General features: G+C 41.3%; 1 protein-coding gene across 24 annotated transcripts in view; it reads right to left on the reverse strand.

Annotated features, from left to right (window-relative positions):
• Nucleotides 1-26,572, reverse strand: part of LOC126268007 (protein phosphatase 1 regulatory subunit 12C) — a 319,893-nt gene that overhangs the window by 182,431 nt on the left and 110,890 nt on the right. For 14 of the 24 annotated variants that reach the window (XM_049973415.1, XM_049973407.1, XM_049973409.1 and 11 more), the window contains exons 4-8: nt 16,267-16,426; nt 7,911-8,055; nt 5,574-5,716; nt 5,295-5,488; nt 3,409-3,504 (exon numbers count right to left, since the gene is read on the reverse strand). In XM_049973415.1, coding sequence (XP_049829372.1) covers nt 3,409-3,504; nt 5,295-5,488; nt 5,574-5,716; nt 7,911-8,055; nt 16,267-16,426 — 738 coding nt within the window. The remainder of the gene's footprint in view (nt 1-3,408; nt 3,505-5,294; nt 5,489-5,573; nt 5,717-7,910; nt 8,056-16,266; nt 16,427-26,572) is intronic. The other 10 variants (XM_049973411.1, XM_049973403.1, XM_049973417.1 and 7 more) reach the window with 1 other exon arrangement.

The raw sequence follows: 26,572 nt of genomic DNA on the forward strand, positions 1-26,572 counted from the left end.
GTTGTCCTCCACCTTGCTGATGGTTCTATCCACACTTCTGTCCACATTAAATCCACTAACCGCCCAAACATCTAAAAGCCCCTTCCACAGAGCATTCCACCTGTAGACGACTTAGCTGCAGCGATGAGAACTCCCCTGCCCAATATGCTATAGGTCTCACAAGGGCCTTTTCAGACAGGTATAAACACCTCCCCCCCCCCCCCCCCCCCAAAAAAAAAAGTAGACCTAGTCCACAAATGGATTTCCTGTTTCCCATGCCATATCCTCACATGTTCCAAATACTGCCACTAGCCCCAAGAATCAGCTACAAAGGAGCTCCCCTTATGTAGCATACCATGAACACTACGTAGACAACACATTGCTGCTTGTAAATAGAACCAAGGAGACATCAATAGAACTGTCAGTAAATTTACCGAGTTCCACAATAAAACTGACTTCACGGCAGTTTGAATGTACTGGTTGTATTTCATTTTAGAACATAGGCGTGAAGAGGCAACTTTAGAATGTGAACTGGAACACACTTTATAGTTCGTAACCAGTCTTAGCATCCATAAATTTATAAAGAAGTAGCATTAATAAATAATGGGCATGATGTAAGGATGGTGAATCTTGTTATCCACATGGACAAGAAGAAATGTAAAGAGAAAATAGCTAGGGATAAAAAGATCATGACTGAAGTATTTTGGAGAAAGTTTGGAGAAACTGGCAAATATATTTAGATCACTTGATATAGAAATACTTCCATGTTAGATCTTCAGTCTGATGCTGAACTTTCGAAACGTAATGCTTAATAAGTCTGATTGGCATTCACAGCAAAAAATTCTCCCAACCAAATCAACTAATTGGATACATTTCAAACACAATGTTGGGACAAGATAAATAAATTTGAATATGCAGTTGTTTATAAAACACCATGTTAAGTCATGTGACAAAATATATAGGACAGACTGAGAGAAAATTTTCGACTAGATAAAGGAGAGCATCCTGGTGCTTGTAGACTGGGTTATTACGGTAGATCAGTGGGTGTCAAATGAGACTAGTCATCCTCTGAAAGCCATAGAAGAGGATCTGGAGGTGATGCACAAAGGCAAGAAAGGAACTTGACCTATTTGAGGAACTTAAAACAGGAATTCTCTGAGATATGTCTGATAATGTCACTAATGCACAAATGGGAGAGAGCTGTATTGGTTTGTTCAATGGGTTTTTGAGATCTTTTTTACTAGTTTTGCATTGATAACCACTGCTATGTTGTCTCCTCATGTCCCTTGCAAAATCTTTGGAATCCTTGGAACAGTTGATAAATCATTGCAGTCTGTTGGTGCCATACACATGTTTAGCTGGTGGACAAGAGAGAGACCTGATGGAACTTTTAACTCGTATGACCGCTGTTTACTTCTATATGAAAGGAACACTTTCATGGATGGACAGTAGCATGGATAAGTGCAGCAGAGAATCAGGTGTGACCTTGTTAAAAGTGAAACAAGCACTTCACTTCATGTGCAACTAACTACTTGTTTTTATCTTTTGAGTCTGTGTTTGTAACTGCTCGTTTATGCAGATTAACACAAGACAGCATGGCAATGGGAGCTTGACTCCAGAAACCCATTGCTGCGGATATGTTCCTATCATTAGTGATTGTATATTGAAGTAATTATACCGAAAGGGCAATTCTTATAGCCAAGAGCAAAGAAACAAGACCCTCAGAAAAGGCAAAGCTTATCAGCTGTTTGCAAGAGCACCTAAGGAAAGTGTCTGAACAACAGTGAAACCATTAGTATAACAGAATGTAGAAGTTGAGAGGCTTACGTGCTATGTAATGCAAAGTAGGATGCAATCTGTGGCAAAGGTGACAACAGAGTACAATCCTGGTGCAGATACAAATATTTCATTGAGTCCCCTGTTCGATATACATTGTTTAACAATAAGTTCTGCAGTGTTCCCATGTTGGACCAACATCATGACTGCATTGGGCATAGGATTATAAGGACTAGACCTGGTGATGCTTGTTTACACCAGTTGGTTGTAGCAGTGTGCCACTGACATAGGATCAACTGGCTATTATTACAGTAAGGAGTATATTCATTTGAGCTTCCCTGTGGCCTGTGGCAGTAATCTAAGGCATTCCAACAGCTACCAACCATGAACGTTACTGTTGACCACCTGCTTCATTTCATGCTTGGTGTCTTCCACAACACCCAAGGCATCTTCCAAAAGTATAAGGGTCCTTTTAAAAAGCCGAGAATCATGCTACAGTTGTTTGAGGAGCAAGATTTTGAACTCACTTCGAAGTTGAGGCAACTAAAGTCAGCTGATCTGAACATGATAGAATGCATCTGGGACACAATCGGGTGCAAGCTCAATACCTATAAACCACTAGCCTGTAATTTATGGGAGCTGCTTGATCCTTGCATAGATATTTGGAGCTACATACCTCCATAAATGTGATTTGTCAAACCCATCCCACACGGAGTTGCTATGGCATTGTGTTTCAAAGAAAAACCAAAACGATATCAAGCAGTTGGTCGTAATGTTTAGGCTCATCAGTGTATATGGTCAAGTATTATCATCACTCTTCTGTGAGGTTGTAATCAGAAAAGTCCTCCTCTTTCGCATCCCTCCATTCTCTAAGATTTAAATCAACAAATAATTGAATATAATCAGCAACTTAAAAGTTGAAACTTGAAAAACAGCAGGATAAGAAAATTATTGACTTGAAAGCAAGTAATAACAGTAAAAATTTGCTCAAATTTATTATACAATGTAAAAAAAAAAGTAATTGCAAAGTGGCCGAAAGTGTGATGTCTCTCTATCCTCATAAGTGATGCAACTATTGACTGCAATGTAAACCAAATAACTTTGCCCCATATCTCTAACTGGACAATTCAAATCCATGTCTTAAGTAAGTACAATGAAACATCAGATGTAAAAGAGATGATTTGACACAATGCTGCAGTGTCGGAAAAGTGAAATTTGTACGTGTGAAAAGTATGCTGCACTGTCAGAAAAGTGAAATTTGTAAGTGTATCATTTATAAACAGTAAGGAGTGCATGTAATTCTAAACCAACAGTTCAGAAACCCTAAAAGTGTCTCCAAACAAATAAATTTACTTACTTTTTCCCCTCGATATCACGACAGATAACAACATGCCAAAATTATATCCATGGGTCTTTAGCCGTAAATATAATTAGAGATTAGTCTTAAATTAAAATAGTGCACAAGGAGTAAAAAAAGAATTTTAAGAGGAAATCAGCAGAGAGAGAGAGAGAGAGAGAGAGAGAGAGAGAGAGAGAGAGAGAGAGAGAGAGAGAGAGAGAGAGAGAGAGAGAGAGGGGGGGGGGGGATGTTTAGCTTTAGGTGACTGACAAGGAAGTATATTAAAGAAGAAGAAGAAAAAAATCAATACTTACCCTCTGCACTATTAACACTACTTTGTGTTTCACTACCATTAGAAGTTTCAGTATCATCTGAAGAGTCACTGGAGTCACTGGACTGTTCTTGATCCTCTACAGCAGCATGCAAGCAAGAAAATCACATAAAACCTTTTCCCCACCCACACCAGCAAACAACAAGAAAAGCAGTTTAATCCAGAATGCAGGAAGCTCTGTGAGAGTAAAGTCTGTTATAAGGTGATTCTGGCATCTCAAAATGATATGTTTACAATGAACAAGTGTACTTAAATTACCAGTTTATGATGTCACAGACATACTGCATCTCCAGATTTCAAACAGCCCGTATTAAACAGTAATGTGAGTGATAAAAGCAAAGCGATAATGTGTTTCTTGCTAAATATATATGGCTTACTCTCAAGAGAGTAATAAGTAAGTACAATGCGCGCGCGCGCACGCACACACACACACACACACACACACACACACACACACACACACACACACACACTTGTAAAATGGGTATTTTGTAAGACACTTCTTTCTTGTATGAATCTCTGTCTCCCTTCTGTTTCTCCTACTATTAGTTTTATGTAGTAGATCTCCTTTATGCCCCTCAGGACAGCAACAAACTGAATCCAGTGATAATGAAATCTAACATTAAAGGGCCTTTTCTCCAACTTATGTGCAGTACCTTAAATTTACTTACACTGAGGATCAACAGCCAGTTCCTGCAACTAGCAGCAATCTTCAGCAAGGCTTCCTGCATTTTGCTAGCAGTCTGCCATTGGCACCTTTTCCATAAACATCAGCACCAACCGTGAAAAAAACCTATCAGAGTTTCTGACTATATCCCCCAGATCAGTTACATTTACTATAAAAAGTAACAGCCTTTGGATGGTAATCAAAGCTGCTTCACTGTCTGAAGGTTTCAGCTCCGTAAGAAAGAAGTGTTGGGTTCAGTCTGTTAGGAGTCCTGAATTGAATTATGTCCCGTAAACACTTAACTCTTCTTCACTTTTCCCATTTATGGACGACCAGAAAATTACCACCAGCACTGGTTAAAACTTTTTTTTTTTTTTGGTATGGAATCACCTTGCACCCCTCCCACCCCCAAAAAACCTTTCACTTCTGAATTTAATTCCCCTTATGCAGAACTGCCTTTCTCCAGATAAATTTTGCAAGCCTCCAGCTCTAACCACTCCTATTTTAACATGATCAAGTGCCTTTCCTTTCTACACACACACACACACACACACACACACACACACACACACACACACACACACACACACAGAGAGAGAGAGAGAGAGAGAGAGAGAGAGAGAGAGAGAGAGAGAGAGACTATATTATTTCAGCTTTTGTCATATCTTTTTGCACCTGACAATGAGGATAGGCTTCAAAAGCCACACAAAACATATCTAAATGAAAGGTTTTGGTCAGCAATGTCAAAATTCAATATTTATAGACATTGTATACTCCATCTATATATAAGACTGTCATTAAATTACACTGATCCTTGAATGTTACACAGTGAGACACACTTATACTGTCCCGAAAGGAACATGACTTGCACTGATAGAAATCTCGCAGGCACACAAATAGTATGGCTTAGATTAAAAAAGGGAAACAAGTGTGGTAATGCAACTCCACTCTGCAGAAAACTGTGAAAACACCACACTGCACACTGCTTATTACAATCCATCACCCAAGCAATAACAGTCCCATGTTTAATACGACCAATATTTTAAAGCAAGCCAGACTAAGTATTCACTCGGGAACTTACACCAAACTTTTAGTTATGCTAGTGCATTTCAGAGTTGCAACATTACCGTATCAATTGTTGATGCTGAGATCAAGAAAGAATCAGTGGATTTTCTGTAACAGAAGGTTACTATTACTCTTACCAACTTCACTGACATCAGAGTGTTCACTTGTATCTTCTTTGTCAGATACTGGTTCAATTTCCACTTTTACTTTCAGCATTTTGTTGGTGCTATCTTCTTCTGAAATTGACTGGTCCAGAATCTGACGTTCAGATGATGCATCTTTATTTATGAGGTTTGACTTGTCAGCTACTGACATTCGGGTGATGGATGACCTAATATTAAAAACAAAGGATGTTAATTGATTTGGGAGAGATCTGAGTGAAATAAAGGCAATGCACATTTAGTAAAACCACGAACCTTCTCTTGGAATTGTTGGTCCCCTTCTTCTGCAAAATTGCGTTGTTTGCAGCATGATCTCTCTGCATTGCAGCTTGTCTCTTCTGCAGTTCCTCAAGAACTGGGATCATGTCAGGGTCAGCAATATCAAAGGCTGTTTGACCCTAAACAAAAGAATTAGGAATGAGACATTTCAATATCAGAGGGGGAGAGGAAAACAACAACATCAGCATACACTGAACTCAATATTACTTTCACCGTTTAATTCTGTAGTTCAGAGACCACTTTCTCGAAATAATACAATCACATTGATTACCATCATCATCCATTGGTCACTACCCGAAACACTACATATTACAGTATAGGTTCCTATATTTCAGAAAGAGTGAAATTTCCCACATCTTTCACTGAACGTAAATAACATCTGCTACGAATACATGATGTATTAATATTTTTGTTCCATTTTCTTTATGTGCCCATAACTTTATGTTCCACAACAAACATTACCAACAGAGGCATCAAGTTGTCCCCCCCCCCCCCCCCCCCCCTCTTCACATCTTTGACACTCACTAGTATCCCCATGCTATTTTCCCAAATTCCACAGTTTCATCTACACACGCTGCAAAAACAAAAACTAGAACAGTTATAAACATTTTATTTGGCATGTTTTGGAAACTTCCCCTAGGCTACTTAATCTTCTCTCTCATCCTTTATCCCAGAGTGCCAGATGCAATGACTGCAGTCAAGTCTTTGTGAAATTTGGAAAATTAAGAGAAGGATAATAGCAATTTAATTGGATCGCAAGGTGTTTTTGGGTATCCCAGATAGTATAACCACTTCCATGAAACGAAGAAGTCCCTTTTCAGTTCTCAAACCAACGCGAAGCTAAAAAACATGTTCAAATGTATGTGAATTACTAAGGGACCAAACTGCTTAGTTCATCAGTCCCTGGACTTACACACTTCTTAAACTAACTTATGCTAAGAAAAACACACACATATCCTTGCCAGAGGGAGGACTCTAACCTCCGGCAGGAGGGGTCACGCAGTCCGTGACATGACTCCTCAAACCACGTGGCCATGAAGTTAAATTTGATCATTAAGACTAAATGACTGTTCTCTATTCAACTAACAATGCATCCTAACACAAATCCATTTTGTGTGGTAAATAGTCCTCCATATACTTCCTGAAAATATCTGTGTTTCCAAAATTATAGATTATCTATGACCGCAAGGCAGTGATTTCAGACTTTCTTGCACTCTCAATAGCCATTACTAACAAACAGTTTTATTTTAAAACAATGAGACATACAAAGAAAGACTTGCACATACTGGAAAGTTCATCTACTATCAATTTCTTTTCCCTGAGTGATCCTGTGTGACTGGAAAAACCATGAAGACTGATTTTTCTTTTTCTTTTTTTTTTTCCTCATTTGTTTCTAAGTATATAATGTGCAACCACAAACTGATGTGATCTTAATTATATCTTCCAAATTATAGTGTACACCTTTTACAACTTCCATATGAAGGTTGGTGGTTTAAGAGGGATTTTGCAGATTGCACTCTCTTGAAAAATCTTTGGGTTCATTTATGTGATCAAATCAAGTTAAGTTACTTTTGCCTACTAGCTTCATAACTTTTCTGTGTATGGGTCTTGCTAATCATGAAGGTAATGAAAATGTGCAAAAGTCCTCATTTTATCCAGTTACAAGTGATTGGCTGCTATGTAGCATGGCTGTGCTTGTTTAATTAGTGCAGATTTTCAATATAATGTCACTAAGAAATACAACATACATTAATTGCAGATGTATATGATGTGGAGCCTTATGCGCAAAACCCATTCTCCCTTCACACATTTGGTGAATTCAACACTTCGTGCCCAAGGAGTGGTTCCTTCAGTTGCCTGTCACCTGTTAACCAGTACGTATCAGGTATTCAGGCACCAAAGACTGTGTTTAATGTAATTGTGAATTTGTGCAAAAAGACACAAATGGCAGAGTTTGGAACATCTCCTCCCAACCACCACCACCACCACCACCACCACCACCACCACCACCACCACCTTTCCCTGTCGCTGTTTACTGATACATAAGTACAACACAGATTTTTAGTTTGTAATGTGGAGTAGAATACTACTACTGCCATGACAAATAACGTACACCACTTGTCTTTAATCAGAGTCAACTCATGCTAATTTAATTTAATTAACTGTTCATTTGTACGAAAATTAATTCTACCACCCTTATACCATCTACCAGGATTCTCCCTTGTGATGAGAGTTATGGAAACACTGTGTGAATACAAGAAGGAAGGAGCAAAGAGAAAATACAGAGTTCAGAGTTTAGTGAATGTACCATACCACATAGTTCTTCATTTCCATATCACAGAAATTTTCCACCAGCATTTCACATGCTTCTTTTTGGCCCCAATGTGCTGCAGCATGGAGGGGTGTCCAGCCATCAAAGTCTTGCACATTTACATCTGCACCTCCTTGGAGTAGAACTCTAATCAAACAAAGGAAATCATTTTCACTTTCAAAGACACACACAAGTCTAAATACAAAAAGTAGTTGTAATTAACTTGGTAACTGCTCCTATGTGAGAACCAAGTGAAGTTCTTTTATATAGTTCTTTCACCTGGCAATATTTGGAAAGTGTAGTTACAACATTGATGGTAATAATTTAAAAAAAAAACTGCTATAATGCTCTGCCCTTCCTACTCAACAGCAATTGAAATCTATAACTTTGTAAGTCCAATAAAGCATCAAATATTTTTAATGATAATTGTACTTGGTCAAGTTTGCACTAATGGTACCAGTAAATCATAAATATTATGGATCATAAACCGGCTACAATTACTATCCAATGTTATAGCCATATTTAGATTCCAGTTAAAGTGGATTACATAGTAGTAATTTTGTGCAACCACTGCGCATTAATTTTCTGTAACTATAGTATCGTGTGAAAGGGCATACTCACAAAATAATAATCAACACAACCTAATTGACAGTATACAATTCGTGACTGAAATTTTCAAAATTACAATTTGCGCACTTCAAAATTTCTTAGCCATTAACTGGACTGAACTGGGCGAGAGAAGCCATGACCGATGAAAATATCTACAGGAAATGATGGGCAATGTGAAAAATGGAACAAGTCAAAAGGCTAAGGAACAACCAACTTTGGACTAATATCAAACCAACACTAAGTGCCACTGAACCACCAATGCCAGATGTGATGAATGTGTTTCTCTTTGTTAATATTGTTAAATTTTTGAATGCTGTCAATTTCATTAGTTTATTGAATTTTTGATCTTACAAATCACTACAGTAACATAGTGCGCTGAAGGCAAATGTGTAAACTTGACAACTGTCTCCTTACGCAGTCATCTTGAAGGATGTATTTCTTATCGTGAAGCATGCCATGTGTGGTATCTATTGTGATTGCTGTCTGCACTGTAACGACCTACTACAGTTATTTATGAAATTGAACACACACAAAATATGTGTGTTAACACTATTAGTGATTGCTAAAGGAGAGTGGAGAAAATCACGAAGGAAATTTTGGGCTCATTGATGGCCTGAACAGTGAATTCCTCGTAGAGGAACAATACTTTTTCAACTTTCGATGTTGTACATGTAGGGAGACGAAAATTTAATAGTAATGGGTGACTGGAATTCGAGTGTAGGAAAAGGGAGAGAAGGAAACATAGTAGGTGAATATGGATTGGGGCTAAGGAATGAAAGAGGAAGCCGCCTAGTAGAATTTTGTACAGAGCACAACTTAGTCATAGGTAACACTTGGTTTAAGAATCATGAAAGAAGGTTGTATACGTGGAAGAACCCTGGAGATACTAAAAGGTATCAGATAGATTATATAATGGTAAGACAGAGATTTAGGAACCAGGTTTTAAGTTGTAAGACATTTCCAGGGGCAGATGTGGACTCTGACCACAATCTATTGGTTATGAACTGTAGATTAAAACTGAAGAAACTGCAAGAAGGTGGGAATTTAAGGAGATGGGACCTGGATAAACTGAAAGAACCAGAGGTTGTACAGAGTTTCAAGGAGAGCATAAGGGAACAATTGACAGAAACAGGTGAAAGAAATACAGTAGAAGAAGAATGGGTAGCTTTGAGGGATGAAGTAGTGAAGGCAGCAGAGGATCGAGTAGGTAAAAAGACAAGGGCTATTAGAAATCCTTTGGTAACAGAAGAAATATTGAATTTAATTGATGAAAGGAGAAAATATAAAAATGCAGTAAATGAAGCAGGCAAAAAGGAATACAAACGTCTCAAAAATCAGATCGAGAGGAAGTGCAAAATGGCTAAACAGGGATGGCTAGAGGATAAATGTAAGGATGTAGAGGCTTATCTCACTAGGGGTAAGATAGATACTGCCTACAGGAAAATTAAAGAGACCTTTGGAGAGAAGAGAACCACGTGTATGAATATCAAGAGCTCAGATGGCAACCCAGTTCTAAGCAAAGAAGGGAAGGCAGAAAGGTGGAAGGAGTATATAGAAGGTTTATACAAGAGCGATGTGCTTGAGGACAATATTATGGAAATGGAAGAGGATGTAGATGAAGACGAAATGGGTGATACGATATTGCGTGAAGAGTTTGACAGAGCACTGAAAGACCTGAGTCGGAACAAGGCCCCCGGAGTAGACAACATTCCATTAGAACTACTGACGGCCTTGGGAGAGCCAGTCATGACAAAACTCTACCAGCTGGTGAGCAAGATGTATGAGACAGGCCAAATACCCTCAGACTTCAAGAAGAATATAATAATTCCAATCCCAAAGAAAGCAGGTGCTGACAGATGTGAAAATTACCGAACTATCAGTTTAATAAGTCACAGCTGCAAAATACTAACGCGAATTCTTTACAGACGAATGGAAAAACTGATAGATGCGGACCTCGGGGAGGATCAGTTTGGATTCCGTCGAAATGTTGGAACACGTGAGGCAATACTGACCTTACGACTTATCTTACAAGAAAGATTAAGAAAAGGCAAACCTACGTTTCTAGCATTTGTAGACTTAGAGAAAGCTTTTGACAATGTTGACTGGAATACTCTTTTTCAAATTCTAAAGGTGGCAGGGGTAAAATACAGGGAGCGAAAGGCTATTTACAATTTGTACAGAAACCAGATGGCAGTCATAAGAGTCGAGGGGCATGAAAGGGAAGCAGTGGTTGGGAAAGGAGTGAGACAGGGTTGTAGCCTCTCCCCGATGTTATTCAATCTGTATATCGAGCAAGCAGTAAAGGAAACAAAAGAAAAATTTGGAGTAGGTATTAAAATTCATGGAGACGAAGTAAAAACTTTGAGGTTCGCCGATGACATTGTAATTCTGTCAGAGACGGCAAAGGACTTGGAAGAGCAGTTGAACGGAATGGACAGCGTCTTGAAAGGAGGATATAAGATGAACATCAACAAAAGCAAAACGAGGATAATGGAATGTAGTCCAATTAAATCGGGTGATGCTGAGGGAATTAGATTAGGAAATGAGACACTTAAAGTAGTAAAGGAGTTTTGCTATTTAGGAAGTAAAATAACTGATGATGGTCGAAGTAGAGAGGATATAAAATGTAGACTGGCAATGGCAAGGAAAGCGTTTCTGAAGAAGAGAAATTTGTTAACATCGAATATAGATTTAAGTGTCAGGAAGTCATTTCTGAAAATATTTGTTTGGAGTGTAGCCATGTATGGAAGTGAAACATGGACGATAACTAGTTTGGACAAGAAGAGAATAGAAGCTTTCGAAATGTGGTGCTACAGAAGAATACTGAAGATAAGGTGGATAGATCACGTAACTAATGAGGAGGTATTGAATAGGATTGGGGAGAAGAGAAGTTTGTGGCATAACTTGACTAGAAGAAGGGATTGGTTGGTAGGACATGTTTTGAGGCATCAAGGGATCACAAATTTAGCGTTGGAGGGCAGTGTGGAGGGTAAAAATCGTAGAGGGAGACCGAGAGATGAGTACACTAAGCAGATTCAGAAGGATGTAGGTTGCAGTAGGTACTGGGAGATGAAGAAGCTTGCACAGGATAGAGTAGCATGGAGAGCTGCATCAAACCAGTCTCAGGACTGAAGACCACAACAACAACAACAACAACAACACATGTGGCCCAACTTAAAAATTCTGTTTGGCATTTCTTTGACGTCAGTAGGTTCAATCATTTCAATTTGTCAAACATGTATGATAGCACCTCAGCTCAACAATGTTTGTTGTGATAATTCTTACTTTCAACACTGTACAAGCATCACTCCTCTTGTTTGGAACTTAAGACAAACATTTATTCCTGTGACCACATTCTAACGATTTTGTCCTATTTGCAGCATAAACTGTAATGGACTGTGAGGGAATCAGCTGGTGATATAGATAGCAGACTTGCAAGTCATTGGTCCACATTCCCTAGTACATTACGAAGACCAAAAAAACTCGCTAACGGATGGAGAGATCTCTTAAATAAGTTTATTCTTATATTAAATTAATAGGAAACTGCCAAATCTTTTTATAAAACGTAAAAAAAAAAAAATGGTAGCTGGGCTCTAACCTGCTATCTCTGCCTTTGTAATTCATGACTATCAACTGCGCTATAGTTTCAATATGGCAGTTGTGACTAAGTTGTATTATACAACTTACACAATGTCTCAAATCAGTAGCCACAAATGTCATATTTGGCACTTAACTGTAACCAACTGTACCACAAATGACACACTCATTAAATCATCAATGTGCCATAGCACTAAAATTATAGCACACAAGTTATAGTACAAAAAGTGTCAAATACGAGAACTCAACCAAATCCACATCTACAAATGCTTTCACATCCTGCAAGAGGATGCCTTTATGCCTTAGCAACATGTGCAATGTGCTTCCCAGTATTGCTGGGGTGGACGAAAAAGGATTTTACTACTAATAGCCAGCCGACGTCGTCTCGTTTTTGGACCCAGCGTTTATTTTCCTCGAATTCTGGACACACACACACGGCACAAATGTTGTACACTGGGTTTGGCGTGTAATGGAGACCTTCAGGGAAAGACCAGGTAGGTCGGGAAAGAACCCAGTGTGCACTCTGTCGTTTGATAAGAGGTCTCAGGTGATATGTGGAGAAGGTTCTCCCAGTACTAAACAACTTTAATGCAACTGGCTGCAAATAGTAGCGCATGTCAGAATTAATGACACTTGCCACCTGAGACTTGCTGAAATTATCTATTACTTTACATGGTTGGTTGAAAGGTACGTGGGACAAAAGCACTACTCATTATTTAGAGCATTCTCCTCTGGTTTGGAGCAAGTAGCAGTTACAAATCTGAGACACTATCATTTTGATCTGTGGTACAAATTTCTTGACCTCTGCTATAATGTTGTATCATGGAGTCCCCTCCCAAACAGATAGGGTACACAATATACAAAATGGCTGCTCGCATAGCAGAGTGGGTGCTGTATGCACAGATTAGAACAAATCCATAGGGGAATGGTATTTTGACTTATTTCCTGAGAAAGATCAAAGGCATCATTCTCCGAAGATAACTTTTAGTGTTGCAGATCAGAAAGAGAAAATATTAATTTGGCGTTACAGAACTGCAGGAACATCAGTAGTAAGGTCCCAGAATTATTTTCAAAAACTGACCATGGAAGAAAGGCCTCAAAACCAAAAGAACACTATGTATAGAACCAGGTGGCATGGCCACAAAAGCAGAATGCCATTGTGTAAAGAAGAGAGAGATTTCACAGGGCCAGCAATTGCATCAACATCATCTGAGCAATAAATGAATTTACCGTAGCAAAAGACTAATTGTCTTAAGTACATGAAACCATGAGGAACCATCCATGGTGGAGCTGGGGGGATCTTTGAATCTTTAACTCCATTCTGTTTACGTTTCGTGGCCATCGACTGAAGATGATGGGCTCATTGCGAGAAAATCCCACATGATTGCCAGTGTCTCCAATGGCACACTCCTTCCAACTGAGGGCACCCTTCAGAAGAGGGGCACCTACCTTAGGTGATTGTTCATACTTCATGCCACACCTCACAAACACCTGGGAGAGGGACCAATGGGCAATTTGGAAAGGTAGCAGCTCAGACAATCACCCACGTGCAAACCCTACCTGTTGACCTGGAGCTGGGAATTGTGTGTTACCCAGTCACCCGTTATGCGTCAGACGCATGGGCGGCCTTCAGGAGTGAGGAACCTCAAATGCCGAAGCAGAAGAAAGACAGGAGAAGGGGAATGAAGAAAGAAAATGCAGAATACATTTCCAAAAACAATCCAGGGGAAAAAGAACAGCAAGACGACAGACATGCAACATGAAAGGGAAAATATGCTGAAAAGGCCAGGGCCCCCTGGTAGCCAAGCAGGAACCTGCCAAAGAGCAGCGGGCCAGGGGGAGGGTGGGGTGGGGGTTATCTCTCTGCTCATGCTATAACTTGCCAATACTTTATTTTGATATCCCAAGCCATTCAGGAGATAGAATGGATGTTATGAATATTTTATTCTTGTTGTATCAGTAGTGTGCGCAGGTGCAAGTGAAAAATCTACATAAAATCCATTTTCTTGAGACTGAGAATACATATAGACCTGCTCCCAAGTTTAAAGAAAAATGTCAGGTGCATTTCACACATCGCATGCACAATCTAATTATGCACCAAACACAAAATGATAATGACCCCTATTTTTCCATTGCCAATCTTTCTAATTGAAATATCACCAATAAGTATGACTATTAACAAAATGATGGGTACTTCATTATAACGCTGACAAAGTTATATGTAATTCAAAAATCAATTCTTTTTTTGCCAAATAGTTTCTTTAAAATCATGTGACAAATATTGCATGGCAAATGCCCCAGTTTCGTCAGCCCAGTGTGTTGTTGACCGATTGTGCTGGCTCTGGCAAACAATGTTTCGTACATTCCGGCTCAATAGCAGGTGCATGTCCTCACCAGTCAATGCTGCCACCCACCAACCCATCTTTGCTGTCCCCTTAGACAGCAACGTGTTATTCTTTGTGGCACGTTCAAGCCATCTCTTACTAGCCTCCGCTACAAAAGATACCCCACTTAATGTGTGTGCACCCTACTGATGAGTGATGTATTAAAAATCATTTTTCCTTCTAGTATTATATTTGTGGATGTTACTGTTGTTATAAAACTGTGATTGAGTGTTTAAACAAAATTAATAATAGAGTGAATGTATTGTGAAGCTGCTGTCACTATGCCGTGTACCCTGCCATTTAACACTCACTGCTACAGAGCTTCTCTCAGCATTCCATTTCGAGGGCGGCTTTTGTTACGGTTGTACTGCTCACCAAATGCTGGTGCCTATGCAGAAAGATGGCATTCTGGTATGTACAAAATTTTTATCACAGATTTTTCATAAATTATTAGGTGCAAAAAAAATTTATTTTTGCCACATAATACAATCTCATACCCTCACTCAATAAAGAACTGAAATTCTTTCCATTATCTGTCATAATTACAGCACTGCATCAAATTAAGTGACTCACTGCAAAAAACTTTAAAAGATTTTGCAGAGGTAAAAACGCATTGCGTAAACATTGCATATGGTCAATTGCAGATCACTCACTGCAGTGAACGAAATATAGGTAAGCTATTGAAATTTTATTTTATACTGGAAGCAGAAGAATCTCTCATTTCATTCCCAAGTTATTGGGTTCTACATTCATTGGACAGTCATGTGTGACGCCCCCATTCATGCCACTGTACATTGCGAATTGTGGTTGTAACAACTGTCGTAACTCAAATGATTCAAGCTATCGAAACAAGGTTTTTTTGCAAATTATAGCAGTCACAATGAGGCACATATATTGCATGATAAATACTCTTAAGTGTTTTACTCACTGAGATAGTTAAATAAATCGTCTGCAGCAGTGACATAGTTTCTCCACAGTAGAGCAGGAGAACCCAAGTGGCGCACGCACACACACACACACACACACACACACACACACACACACACACACACACACACACACACACATTCACAGCAACTGGGTAACAGCGTAGCATGAGACACATCCATAGCAGTGAAGGGATTAAAGAGTTGTCTACGCAAGTTTCTAGAGTGGGCACTACACATTATCCTTATTGCATGCTTCCGTGCAAAAACACTTTTCTCAATCATGAGTTATCCCCACAAAATGCCACAAAACACTAGAAAAAGAAAATCAATTTTTTGAAATTTTTGTTCCTAGAAGACTCCCTCCCACATCCAACTCTCAAACTGACTGCAATGAGGAAAGCAGTAAAGTTAAAGCTCATATGGAAGTCTGCTGATAGTCATTATTCACACTCACAATTCACAAATGGAATGGGAGGGGGTTATGATATTGTCATCAGAAGTACTCTCCACCACAAATCGTAAGTTGGCCTACAGATTTCAGATGCAGATGTAGTGCTAACAACACTATACCCAACATATAATTTCAATTTCCACACACCGTTGGATTGACTATCACCTTAAAATGTGATTCAAAGTCAAACAAGAATGTGTTTTCAAACAATTATCCTTCTGTTGCCCTATCTTCTTAACAATCCCTTCACACCTGTAACTCTTAAACCTTAATATCATCTCACTTAGTAAAATATAGAAGTATTTTAATATATCTTATAATTATTCCATTCAAAAATTTAGTTTTGGGTGCTATGGAAAAACAACTTTGTAATCTTTTTCCACCTTACCTCATAACTTTGATGTAACCCTTAGCAGCAGCAACATGCAATGCTCTTGCACCAGTTTTTGGATGTGGTTCATCATCAAAGAAACCACTATTGAGCCAAGCTTTAGCATCTTCCAACATCATTCGTTCTTCCTCATTACGGGCTTCATCACAATCAATACCTAGCATAAAGCAAGGTATTTTTACTTACGTATTTCATTATTAACAGTAACAATTACAAGCAACATACTAATACACTCAGAAAAAACACTGTCCACTTAACAAAAGGAGCTTTTTTCCATGTGTAACATTGCAGACACTAAAGCAAAATAATCACTTTTTTACAGAGTACATGCAGACTAGTTTGTCTTATAGTATGAAGCTAACAGTTTTATTGTTTCCAATCCAGACCATCTCTTTCCTACTACATACCCCCTTCACACAGTGTCTATTTCACAAATTTATCTTATTTTAACTTTGTGGTTAGGTATAATCTTTTATGTCAGTCAATCTATATACTACGTTCTGTGTGTTATTGTATTTCAACAGCTTGTGTATCATACTTTAGGAACTGAATTTGCCCATATAAGTGGGAAAACTGCCTAAAAACCACTCAGGCTCGTATCTCTATCTCTTATGTTGCATGCTGCTCATTAAGTTGTACAAGTAGGTCATTTCGAATCTAGACTATACCTCACTGTAAATATTATGTTTTTTAGATGACATCTATGTCAGAACTTACCATTCAAAGGATATTTGGATAGCAAATTTAACTCGATTAGTACACTGGGACATTTGGGCTTATGCAGTAAAAAGAAGTATCAATAACTAGAGGCCAATTAAAGATCACTTACTTTCAAAGAAACTGATACACAGAATACTGGTGTGTGGGTAGACAGACACTATAAACATATTTGTATAACATCATTTTTACATATCTGAACCAACTCTACAAAAATGTAGTAGTAGTAGTACGAGGAGTATTGTAGTAGGAAGAGGCAAAAGAAAAGTAATATTTGGTGGTTGTGATGTCAAAGTGAGGAGAAATAATAAAGAGTCATTAGGCAGGAAACAAAGTACAAAAAAATGGCGGGAGAGGGGGGGGGGGGGGAGCGGCAAGTGGGGAGAAACGATTTTCGTGTATATTTTAATATGGTAACAGAAGAGCTTTCAGATTCGAAATTAACTTGTTTCCAAAGTCTGAGAATACTTATTTACAGGAAGTTAGACAATAATAAACAGTAAAAATATAAAGATAATCAGGGTAGGAGATGAAAGAAATATTAGGTTGTAATATCTGGGTCATAATGTGGTCATTCGAGACAGAAAAACTCTGAGTGGATGAGAAAAGGCGAAAAAGGCTGCCATGTTATCTCAAATAGAGGTATCCTAGCATTTTCTTTAACAGATGTACGGGAACCACAGAAAATAAGAATGTGGGTATTCATACAGCGCTCTGAAACTTGTTCCTCCAAATGTGAGATCAGCTGCTCAACCACTGCATCATATAACTCAGACCAGCTTGAAAGTCTAGTAGTACAGTGTGTTCTTATTTATAAAATATCCAATCACACCACAAAAAAATTGGCAAATCATTATTACAGGTTTTAAGTATGTATCTTTAAACTGCTTGCAGAAACAATAACCAAGAATAATATTTCTTTTTAATTCCGTTCCACAGATTAGATAAATAGTAGGAATGATGTCATGTAAAACTTAAGCTGCTGTTTAATTTATTCTTGAATGTGTAACTTGTTTCAGTCAAAGCACCTATTGTACGAACTTCATGAATACGAAAAATTTCTAGCAAAATACTGTTTGGAAATTGTAGTAAAACACAGTGGTGTGGACACAAGCCAGTACCTGGTGCCGAGTTTCAAATGCTTATAGACACCCACTGTGCAGCTTCAGCACTTTCACAGTGCCAGCAGTCTGCAATCATGTCCCAGGTGCTGGGGCAATAACGGGCATTTCAAGGCATTTTGACAGCACTTTATGGACCATGAAAATGACCTCAACTGCAACGAAACTTGTCTTGTCTAGTACAAAAGCAAGCCATACAGATTAGTATGTCAACTGAATTGTGCAATGAATCAGCATCTGCTGTGGGTTGGCTGCTGCTATATGGTATGAGGGTTGGAATAATGCTCTACTAACCACTGAACCACAGGGCACCTACTCAACATTACACTCACCTCTGCAGGGGGAGCTACAGCAACACTGCCAGCAGGCTAACAATAATATAAGGTTATCACATCTGACACAGTACTACCGAGATATGCAGACAATTCAAGGCCTTAGAACTACTGAGGCAGTAGCCGCCACCGTCCTCTTGACGCCACTTCTCACCACTGTGGGCCACAAGATCAACATATGAACACAGCCAAAGAAAATTGACAATGGTAGTTGACATCAGGCTGTGCCACCATATGAGTGATTGCACCCGTAACTGCTGTAGCTTGTTGGAGTAACAGAGTTTACATACACATGTCAATCTTGGGGAAGCCAGTGTCACCTCCAACAGATTAGTGTAGCCCCTGCCAACCCTTCAAAACCCACAATGTCTGCGTGAGAGCCTTTTGCCCTCTTGATCACCACAATAATGACTCTTCCAGCCTTCCACAGCAGTCATTGCAGTATAGACCTGCTACACTTTGGTGCCCAACGGGGTCCGTGCGACCACCCACTTGCTGAATTGTTCCTTTCTGGTTACTGTAGAGGGACTGGCAAAGATGCAACAGTTGTCCACTATGCAAGTAAGTAAGCAGCATGTCATCATCACAACCACACATTGGCTCCTTGTTTCTACTTTTCCTGGTTCTGTGTCCAACCCCTTTTTCCCATTTCATTTACATCTACGTCATGCTCCGCAAGCCACCTAATGGTGTGGCAGAGAGTACTTTTTGTACCACTAACTGAGTCCTCCAACCCTGTTCCTCTCACAAATAGCACCTGGGAAGAATGACTGTCAGTAGGTCTCTATACTGGCTCCAATTTCTCGAATTTTCTCCGTCATTAGGGGAGATGTATGTGAGGGGGGGGGGGGGGGGGGGGGGGGGAAGTAACATGTTGGCTGATTCTTCCCAGAGTGTGCTGCAAATCTGAATAGTAAATCTCTTTGTGATGCAAAATGCCACTCCTGTAATGTTTGCCAATGGAGGTTGTTGACCATCTCCATAACGAAACTTGCAGCTCTTCACTGGATCTTCTCTATCTCTTCTACCAGTCCTATCTGGTAGGCATCCTAGATAGATGAACAATATTCAAGAATCGATCAAACAATTGCCTTATTACCGACTTCCTACGGGGATGAGTTACATTTCCTTAAGTTTCTTCCTATGAATTTGAGTCCGGCATCTGCTTTTCCCACTATTTGTTGTATGTGGTCATTCCACTTAAGGCCACTATGGATAGTTACTCATAGATATCTGGCAGATACTGCTTTCTGTTAGTCATCAACAGTGTTGGTATAGATTAGTGGATTTCTTTTCCTATGTATGCACAATATGTTACATTTATTTACATTCATGGCCAACTGCCAGAGCCTGCACCATTCATCAATTCTCTGGAGATCATTCTGCAAACTGTTTCTATCTACTGGCATTGCTGCTTCGTTACAGACAACCGCATCATCTGCCAACAGCCTTTCAGACTTTCTCTACTTCATAATTTATATATATATTGTAAACAGTAACAGTCGTATCACACTTCCTTGGGGTACTCTGGAAACTATCTTTACATCTGGCAGTTTTGTTCCATTAAAGTGACGTGCTGAGCTGTGTCTGCAAGTAAGCCTTGAATCCAGTCGCAAATCCGCTCCAATACTCAATAAGCTTGTATTTTTTTTCACTAAATGGCACTGCAAGACGGTGTCAAATCCTTCCTGAAGTCAAGGAACATGGCATCAACCTGAGCGCTGTGGCTCTCATGGAGGAACAGAGTGAGCTGAGTATTGCAGGATCTCTGTTTGCGGAATCCATGTCTATTTTTATAGAGGATATTTCTCTTCTTGGTGAAGGCCATAATTCTATAACAAATTGATGTCAACGATATAGGTCTTATAATTGCGTGCATCTGTCCTACAGCCCTTCTTAAAAATGTGAATGACCTGCACTTTCTTCCAGTCACTAGGTAACCTTTGTTGCTTGTGCGGCCTGGTTTGTTGCTCAAGCGACCTATGATAAATTACTGCTAGAAGGGGAGCAAGTTGTTTCGCATAATCTTTGTAGAATCTTACAGGCATCTCATCTGCTCCTGATGCCATTACACTATTAAACAATTTTAGTTGTTTTTCTATTCTGCGATCAATTACCTAAATAGTTTAAAGGAGGGACCATTTTACAATGTCCTGCGGTGAAATAATTTCTGAAGACCATCTTCAGTATTTCGGCCTTCCCTCTTATCTTCCATTTGTGTGTCAGTATGGTCACTGAGTGAATAAATATAAGATTTTGACCCACTTACTGATTTCACACATGACCAAAACCTCTTTAGTGTTTTTCCTCAGATCGGTTGCGAAGTTTTACTTTCCAAGTCATTGAATACTTCTTTCATTGCTCTCCTTATGCACATTTTCACTTTGTTCAGCTTTTGTTTGTCAGCTAGGTTTTTATTTCACTTGAATCTGGGATGAAGTTCTCCTTTTTTACGTAGCAGCTTTTTAACACGGCTATTAAACCATGGTGGGTCTTTGTCAGCCCTCAAGACCTTACTTGGAAAATGCTTGTCTATGGCATATTGCACGATTCCTTTGAATATTTTACATTCATTTCTCACATCTTCATACTCACCGAAAATTTGATGCAAACTGCTCAGATACTCTGAAATTTGTATCCTGTCACTCCTACTAAGCAAAAATATCTTCCTATCTTTCTTAACATTCATTGACAGACCCTATCATAGATGCTGTAACACCCTTATAATCACCAATACCTTCCTCTAAGTTAACTGATTTTTTTAAATTCAGGTCTGTTTGTTGCCAGAAGACCTAAGACACTAACCTCACGAGTTGGTTCTCTTAACTATCTGCTCAAAGTAATCCAGAACAATGTCACACAAATTCTTGTGTCTGGCACAAGTTTTTTGGCAAGTTGAAGTCATCTCCTATTACAACAGGATGATCAGTAAAATTATTATCGAGAAATTCGCATCCGATACCATCACTGAAAGGTCTGAGCATCTGGTTTAGAACTTCCACTCTGCTCCAAACCAGAGGACCGCAATCAAACCTGGGTACAATACTACATACAGACAGCCCAGACTGCACTCTGTGTGCAATGCCACTTGCCTTTACCAAATCAGCCAACCACCGAAAGGAGCCGAGGATGGCCTCAGAACCAAAGCAGCAGGCATCATTCATGCCAACAACATGTTTCACTCTATGCACTCAGTGCACTTCACAGCCACAGGCATGGCCTCCTCTGCATCACAGGCAAGACTCCCGGTGAACATACTGAGTGCACACAGACATTCCTTCCTGCTATTTCCCTGAGGGGCTCCATCACCTGCAGAACATTGGAACTCCCAATGAAAAGCATACCCACCCTCTGCACTTGTCTGTACTGGAGAGGAAGATTGGCCACTGGCCCAACAGGGAAGGCATCTCGTGCTGGCTCAAGAGTTATGAACAACATTGGGTAGCACCTTGTACCTGCTGCTAAGGCATAGGAGCCAGCCACGCGACCTGCTTCCTCTTTCACCTTTCACCCAGTGACACGCGAACCCACCACTGTCTGCCACACACTCTTCAAGTGAGGAGAGACTGGCCAGATGTTGCTTATCAGAAGATGTAGTGAGACCCAAGTAGCCAGGGATTTCCAATGACACCAATGGTGTCGCAGGTCTCATTCCCAGTGCCCCAATGTTGCCACAACTTTGAGCACCAGCCGGAAATACTAAAAACACTCTGCAGATTTCTCACTATGCCCTGACATGACAAACTCTTAAATGGAAACAAATTTCTCTACTGAAGTGGATGTATCTAAAATTATCTGTTACTAGAAACTCTGTTTAACCGAAAGCTATTGTATGAGATAAGTATGCAAACTAGAATGCACTGATCCAAATAATATGCCGTACCATCATGAGATTTAAACTCAGTGCCATGATGTGGTGGTCTGATGGCTGGAAAATTATGCTAGGAAGCCACCTCACACAAGGATATGCACGAAGACTTCTGAAGAAACAGAACAGTAATTTGCTAACCACTAGTCTACACAGTAAAATACAAAGGTATAGTTCACTCCTTTGCAGAAGCACTTGGGGAAAGAAACACCCCACTACTGTGTATCAGACTACTGCTCCGATACCACTGTATGAGTGTATGTTGGGAAGGTACAGGGAAGTACAAGTAGGAGACCGTTATGTAAATGATAGACCAGTGTAGACATGATTGGTCCTGCATACATCAAACTACTCCAGTTGTGCCAAGACGCAGTGCACATGGCAGTAGAAAAGCTGCCTAGAATGACTGTCACAATCAGTGTAAGGGAGCATGCATCGGGTACTAGGAAATTTTATGGAGTAACATAGATTTACTAAAAGACAGGGTGTGGCTGGGAAAGCACTTGTGGTTAAATAAGTCATTGATATCAAGGAGCTGACACAGCACAATAGAACAGACTAGTCCCTCGGGAAGCTTTGAATTGAGATACTGAGATTTATTATTGAGTATTGAGGATTTATGGTGAAGATGGTATATTAGGGCATTATGGTGACAAAGAATTTCCTAGTATAGTTGAGCTTCATTAAAGGACACGGCCTTTAGTTGTGAAAGTGTCCGTGGATGAATATGTTAGGGGGATTGCGGAGCAAACACTGGAAAGGTTTTTCACAGGGCAAAGTACAGTTTAAGTTTTAAGTGATAGTCTTCTGATTCTTATGTGCAATATAACAGTGACTACCACCGATTACTTCTTTTTATGAATAAATGAGGTTAAACTCATCTGAATGTTTGTTTATCAGGTACACCTATGCTTTAATACATTTAGGAATGCCAAGATGAAAAACACAGAAAATGTCATTCATGCAAGAAGCTTACATAGGAGTATGAAGGAGACATTTTGTTAAAGTTGAAGTAGTAACTAGGAAATAGTTGAAAAGAACTTCTAAATGAGATGTCTAATTACGAGGAATGAGTGGTAATGTGATACACATAGTGGAAACTTAGCTTGCTTAGTTTAGTCTGGAAACATGCTGATCATTTTGCTAAGTGTGATAACTCGATTAGGGTAAGTGATATGTTTTCAAGGTTAAGTACAAGAGTGAAAGTGAAGGAGAAAGCTCATGAGAAAGTGTGGGTATGTAGTTTAATAATGCAATTCTTGATCCCCAAACTCCCACCATTATGAATGATATGGTTTAATGTTGCTGTCAAATTGGCAAAAAGTCATAAACTATGTTCTATGGACTAGCGTTACCTACAGACTCAGAATGACAAAATAGAAAAAGTTGCATGAAACAGTGAGTGGACTATAAACTGAAGTGTATATGATATAGACAAAAGTAATCATTGGAATTAAAGTGTAGTAGTATGTATGAATTATACTAGTGTCCATGTCACATAACGTGTGCATAGTTTAACAGAACTAGCCAGTGACTGGCCCTATGCGAAGAGAGAGCGAGAGAGAACGAGCGGGAGAGAGAGAGAGAGCGAGAGAGAGAGAGAGAGAGAGAGAGAGAGAGAGAGAGAGAGAGAGAGAGAGGGAGGGAGGGAACGAGCGAGCGAGGGAGGGAGGGAGGGAGGGAGGGAGGGAGGGAACGAGCGAGCGAGAGAGAGAGAGAGAACGAGCGAGCGAGAGAGAGAGAGAGAACGAGCGAGCGAGAGAGAGAGAGAGAGAACGAGCGAGCGAGAGAGAGAGAGAGAGAGAACGAGCGAGCGAGAGAGAGAGAGAGAGAGAACGAGCGAGCGAGAGAGAGAGAGAGAGAGAGCGAGCGAGCGAGAGAGAGAGAGAGAGAACGAGCGAGCGAGAGAGAGAGAGAGAGAACGAGCGAGCGAGAGAGAGAGAGAGAGAACGAGCGAGCGAGAGAGAGAGAGAGAGAACGAGCGAGCGAGAGAGAGAGAGAGAGAACGAGCGAGCGAGAGAGAGAGAGAGAGAACGAGCGAGCGAGAGAGAGAGAGAGAGAACGAGCGAGCGAGAGAGAGAGAGAGAGAACGAGCGAGCGAGAGAGAGAGAGAGAGAACGAGCGAGCGAGAGAGAGAGAGAGAGAACGAGCGAGCGAGAGAGAGAGAGAGAGAACGAGCGAGCGAGAGAGAGAGAGAGAACGAGCGAGCGAGAGAGAGAGAGAACGAGCGAGCGAGAGAGAGAGAGAGAGAACGAGCGAGCGAGCGAGAGAGAGAGAGAACGAGCGAGCGAGAGAGAGGGAGAGAGAACGAGCGAGCGAGAGAGAGGGAGAGAGAACGAGCGAGCGAGAGAGAGGGAGAGAGAACGAGCGAGCGAGAGAGAGGGAGAGAGAACGAGCGAGCGAGAGAGAGGGAGAGAGAACGAGCGAGCGAGAGAGAGGGAGAGAGAACGAGCGAGCGAGAGAGAGGGAGAGAGAACGAGCGAGCGAGAGAGAGGGAGAGAGAACGAGCGAGCGAGAGAGAGGGAGAGAGAACGAGCGAGCGAGAGAGAGGGAGAGAGAACGAGCGAGCGAGAGAGAGAGAGAGAGAACGAGCGAGCGAGAGAGAGAGAGAACGAGCGAGCGAGAGAGAGAGAGAGAGAACGAGCGAGCGAGAGAGAGAGAGAGAGAACGAGCGAGCGAGAGAGAGAACGAGCGAGCGAGAGAGAGAACGAGCGAGCGAGAGAGAGAACGAGCGAGCGAGAGAGAGAACGAGCGAGCGAGAGAGAGAACGAGCGAGCGAGAGAGAGAACGAGCGAGCGAGAGAGAGAACGAGCGAGCGAGAGAGAGAACGAGCGAGCGAGAGAGAGAACGAGCGAGCGAGAGAGAGAACGAGCGAGCGAGAGAGAGAACGAGCGAGCGAGAGAGAGAACGAGCGAGCGAGAGAGAGAACGAGCGAGCGAGAGAGAGAACGAGCGAGCGAGAGAGAGAACGAGCGAGCGAGAGAGAGAACGAGCGAGCGAGAGAGAGAACGAGCGAGCGAGAGAGAGAACGAGCGAGCGAGAGAGAGAACGAGCGAGCGAGAGAGAGAACGAGCGAGCGAGAGAGAGAACGAGCGAGCGAGAGAGAGAACGAGCGAGCGAGAGAGAGAACGAGCGAGCGAGAGAGAGAACGAGCGAGCGAGAGAGAGAACGAGCGAGCGAGAGAGAGAACGAGCGAGCGAGAGAGAGAACGAGCGAGCGAGAGAGAGAACGAGCGAGCGAGAGAGAGAACGAGCGAGCGAGAGAGAGAACGAGCGAGCGAGAGAGAGAACGAGCGAGCGAGAGAGAGAACGAGCGAGCGAGAGAGAGAACGAGCGAGCGAGAGAGAGAACGAGCGAGCGAGAGAGAGAACGAGCGAGCGAGAGAGAGAACGAGCGAGCGAGAGAGAGAACGAGCGAGCGAGAGAGAGAACGAGCGAGCGAGAGAGAGAACGAGCGAGCGAGAGAGAGAACGAGCGAGCGAGAGAGAGAACGAGCGAGCGAGAGAGAGAACGAGCGAGCGAGAGAGAGAACGAGCGAGCGAGAGAGAGAACGAGCGAGCGAGAGAGAGAACGAGCGAGCGAGAGAGAGAACGAGCGAGCGAGAGAGAGAACGAGCGAGCGAGAGAGAGAACGAGCGAGCGAGAGAGAGAACGAGCGAGCGAGAGAGAGAACGAGCGAGCGAGAGAGAGAACGAGCGAGCGAGAGAGAGAACGAGCGAGCGAGAGAGAGAACGAGCGAGCGAGAGAGAGAACGAGCGAGCGAGAGAGAGAACGAGCGAGCGAGAGAGAGAACGAGCGAGCGAGCGAGAGAGAGAACGAGCGAGCGAGCGAGAGAGAGAACGAGCGAGCGAGCGAGAGAGAGAACGAGCGAGCGAGCGAGAGAGAGAACGAGCGAGCGAGCGAGAGAGAGAACGAGCGAGCGAGCGAGAGAGAGAACGAGCGAGCGAGAGAGAGAACGAGCGAGCGAGAGAGAGAGAGAGAACGAGAGAGAGAGAGAGAGAGAGAGAGAGAACGAGAGAGAGAGAGAGAGAGAGAGAGAGAACGAGAGAGAGAGAGAGAGAGAGAGAGAACGAGAGAGAGAGAGAGAGAGAACGAGCGAGAGAGAGAGAGAGAACGAGCGAGAGAGAGAGAACGATCGTTGTGCCTGTGCCCACAAAGGTGGAACCATGAAAACAATTTTATAATAAATATGGGAACAAAGAGAACAGACATACAGTTGCAAGCTTAGAACTTGTCTCTGGACTAGTGTTTTGTAAAGTATGAACTGTA

This window comes from Schistocerca gregaria, chromosome 4 (assembly GCF_023897955.1).
Source record: "Schistocerca gregaria isolate iqSchGreg1 chromosome 4, iqSchGreg1.2, whole genome shotgun sequence".
In the NCBI taxonomy this organism is placed as follows: Eukaryota; Metazoa; Arthropoda; class Insecta; order Orthoptera; family Acrididae; genus Schistocerca; species Schistocerca gregaria.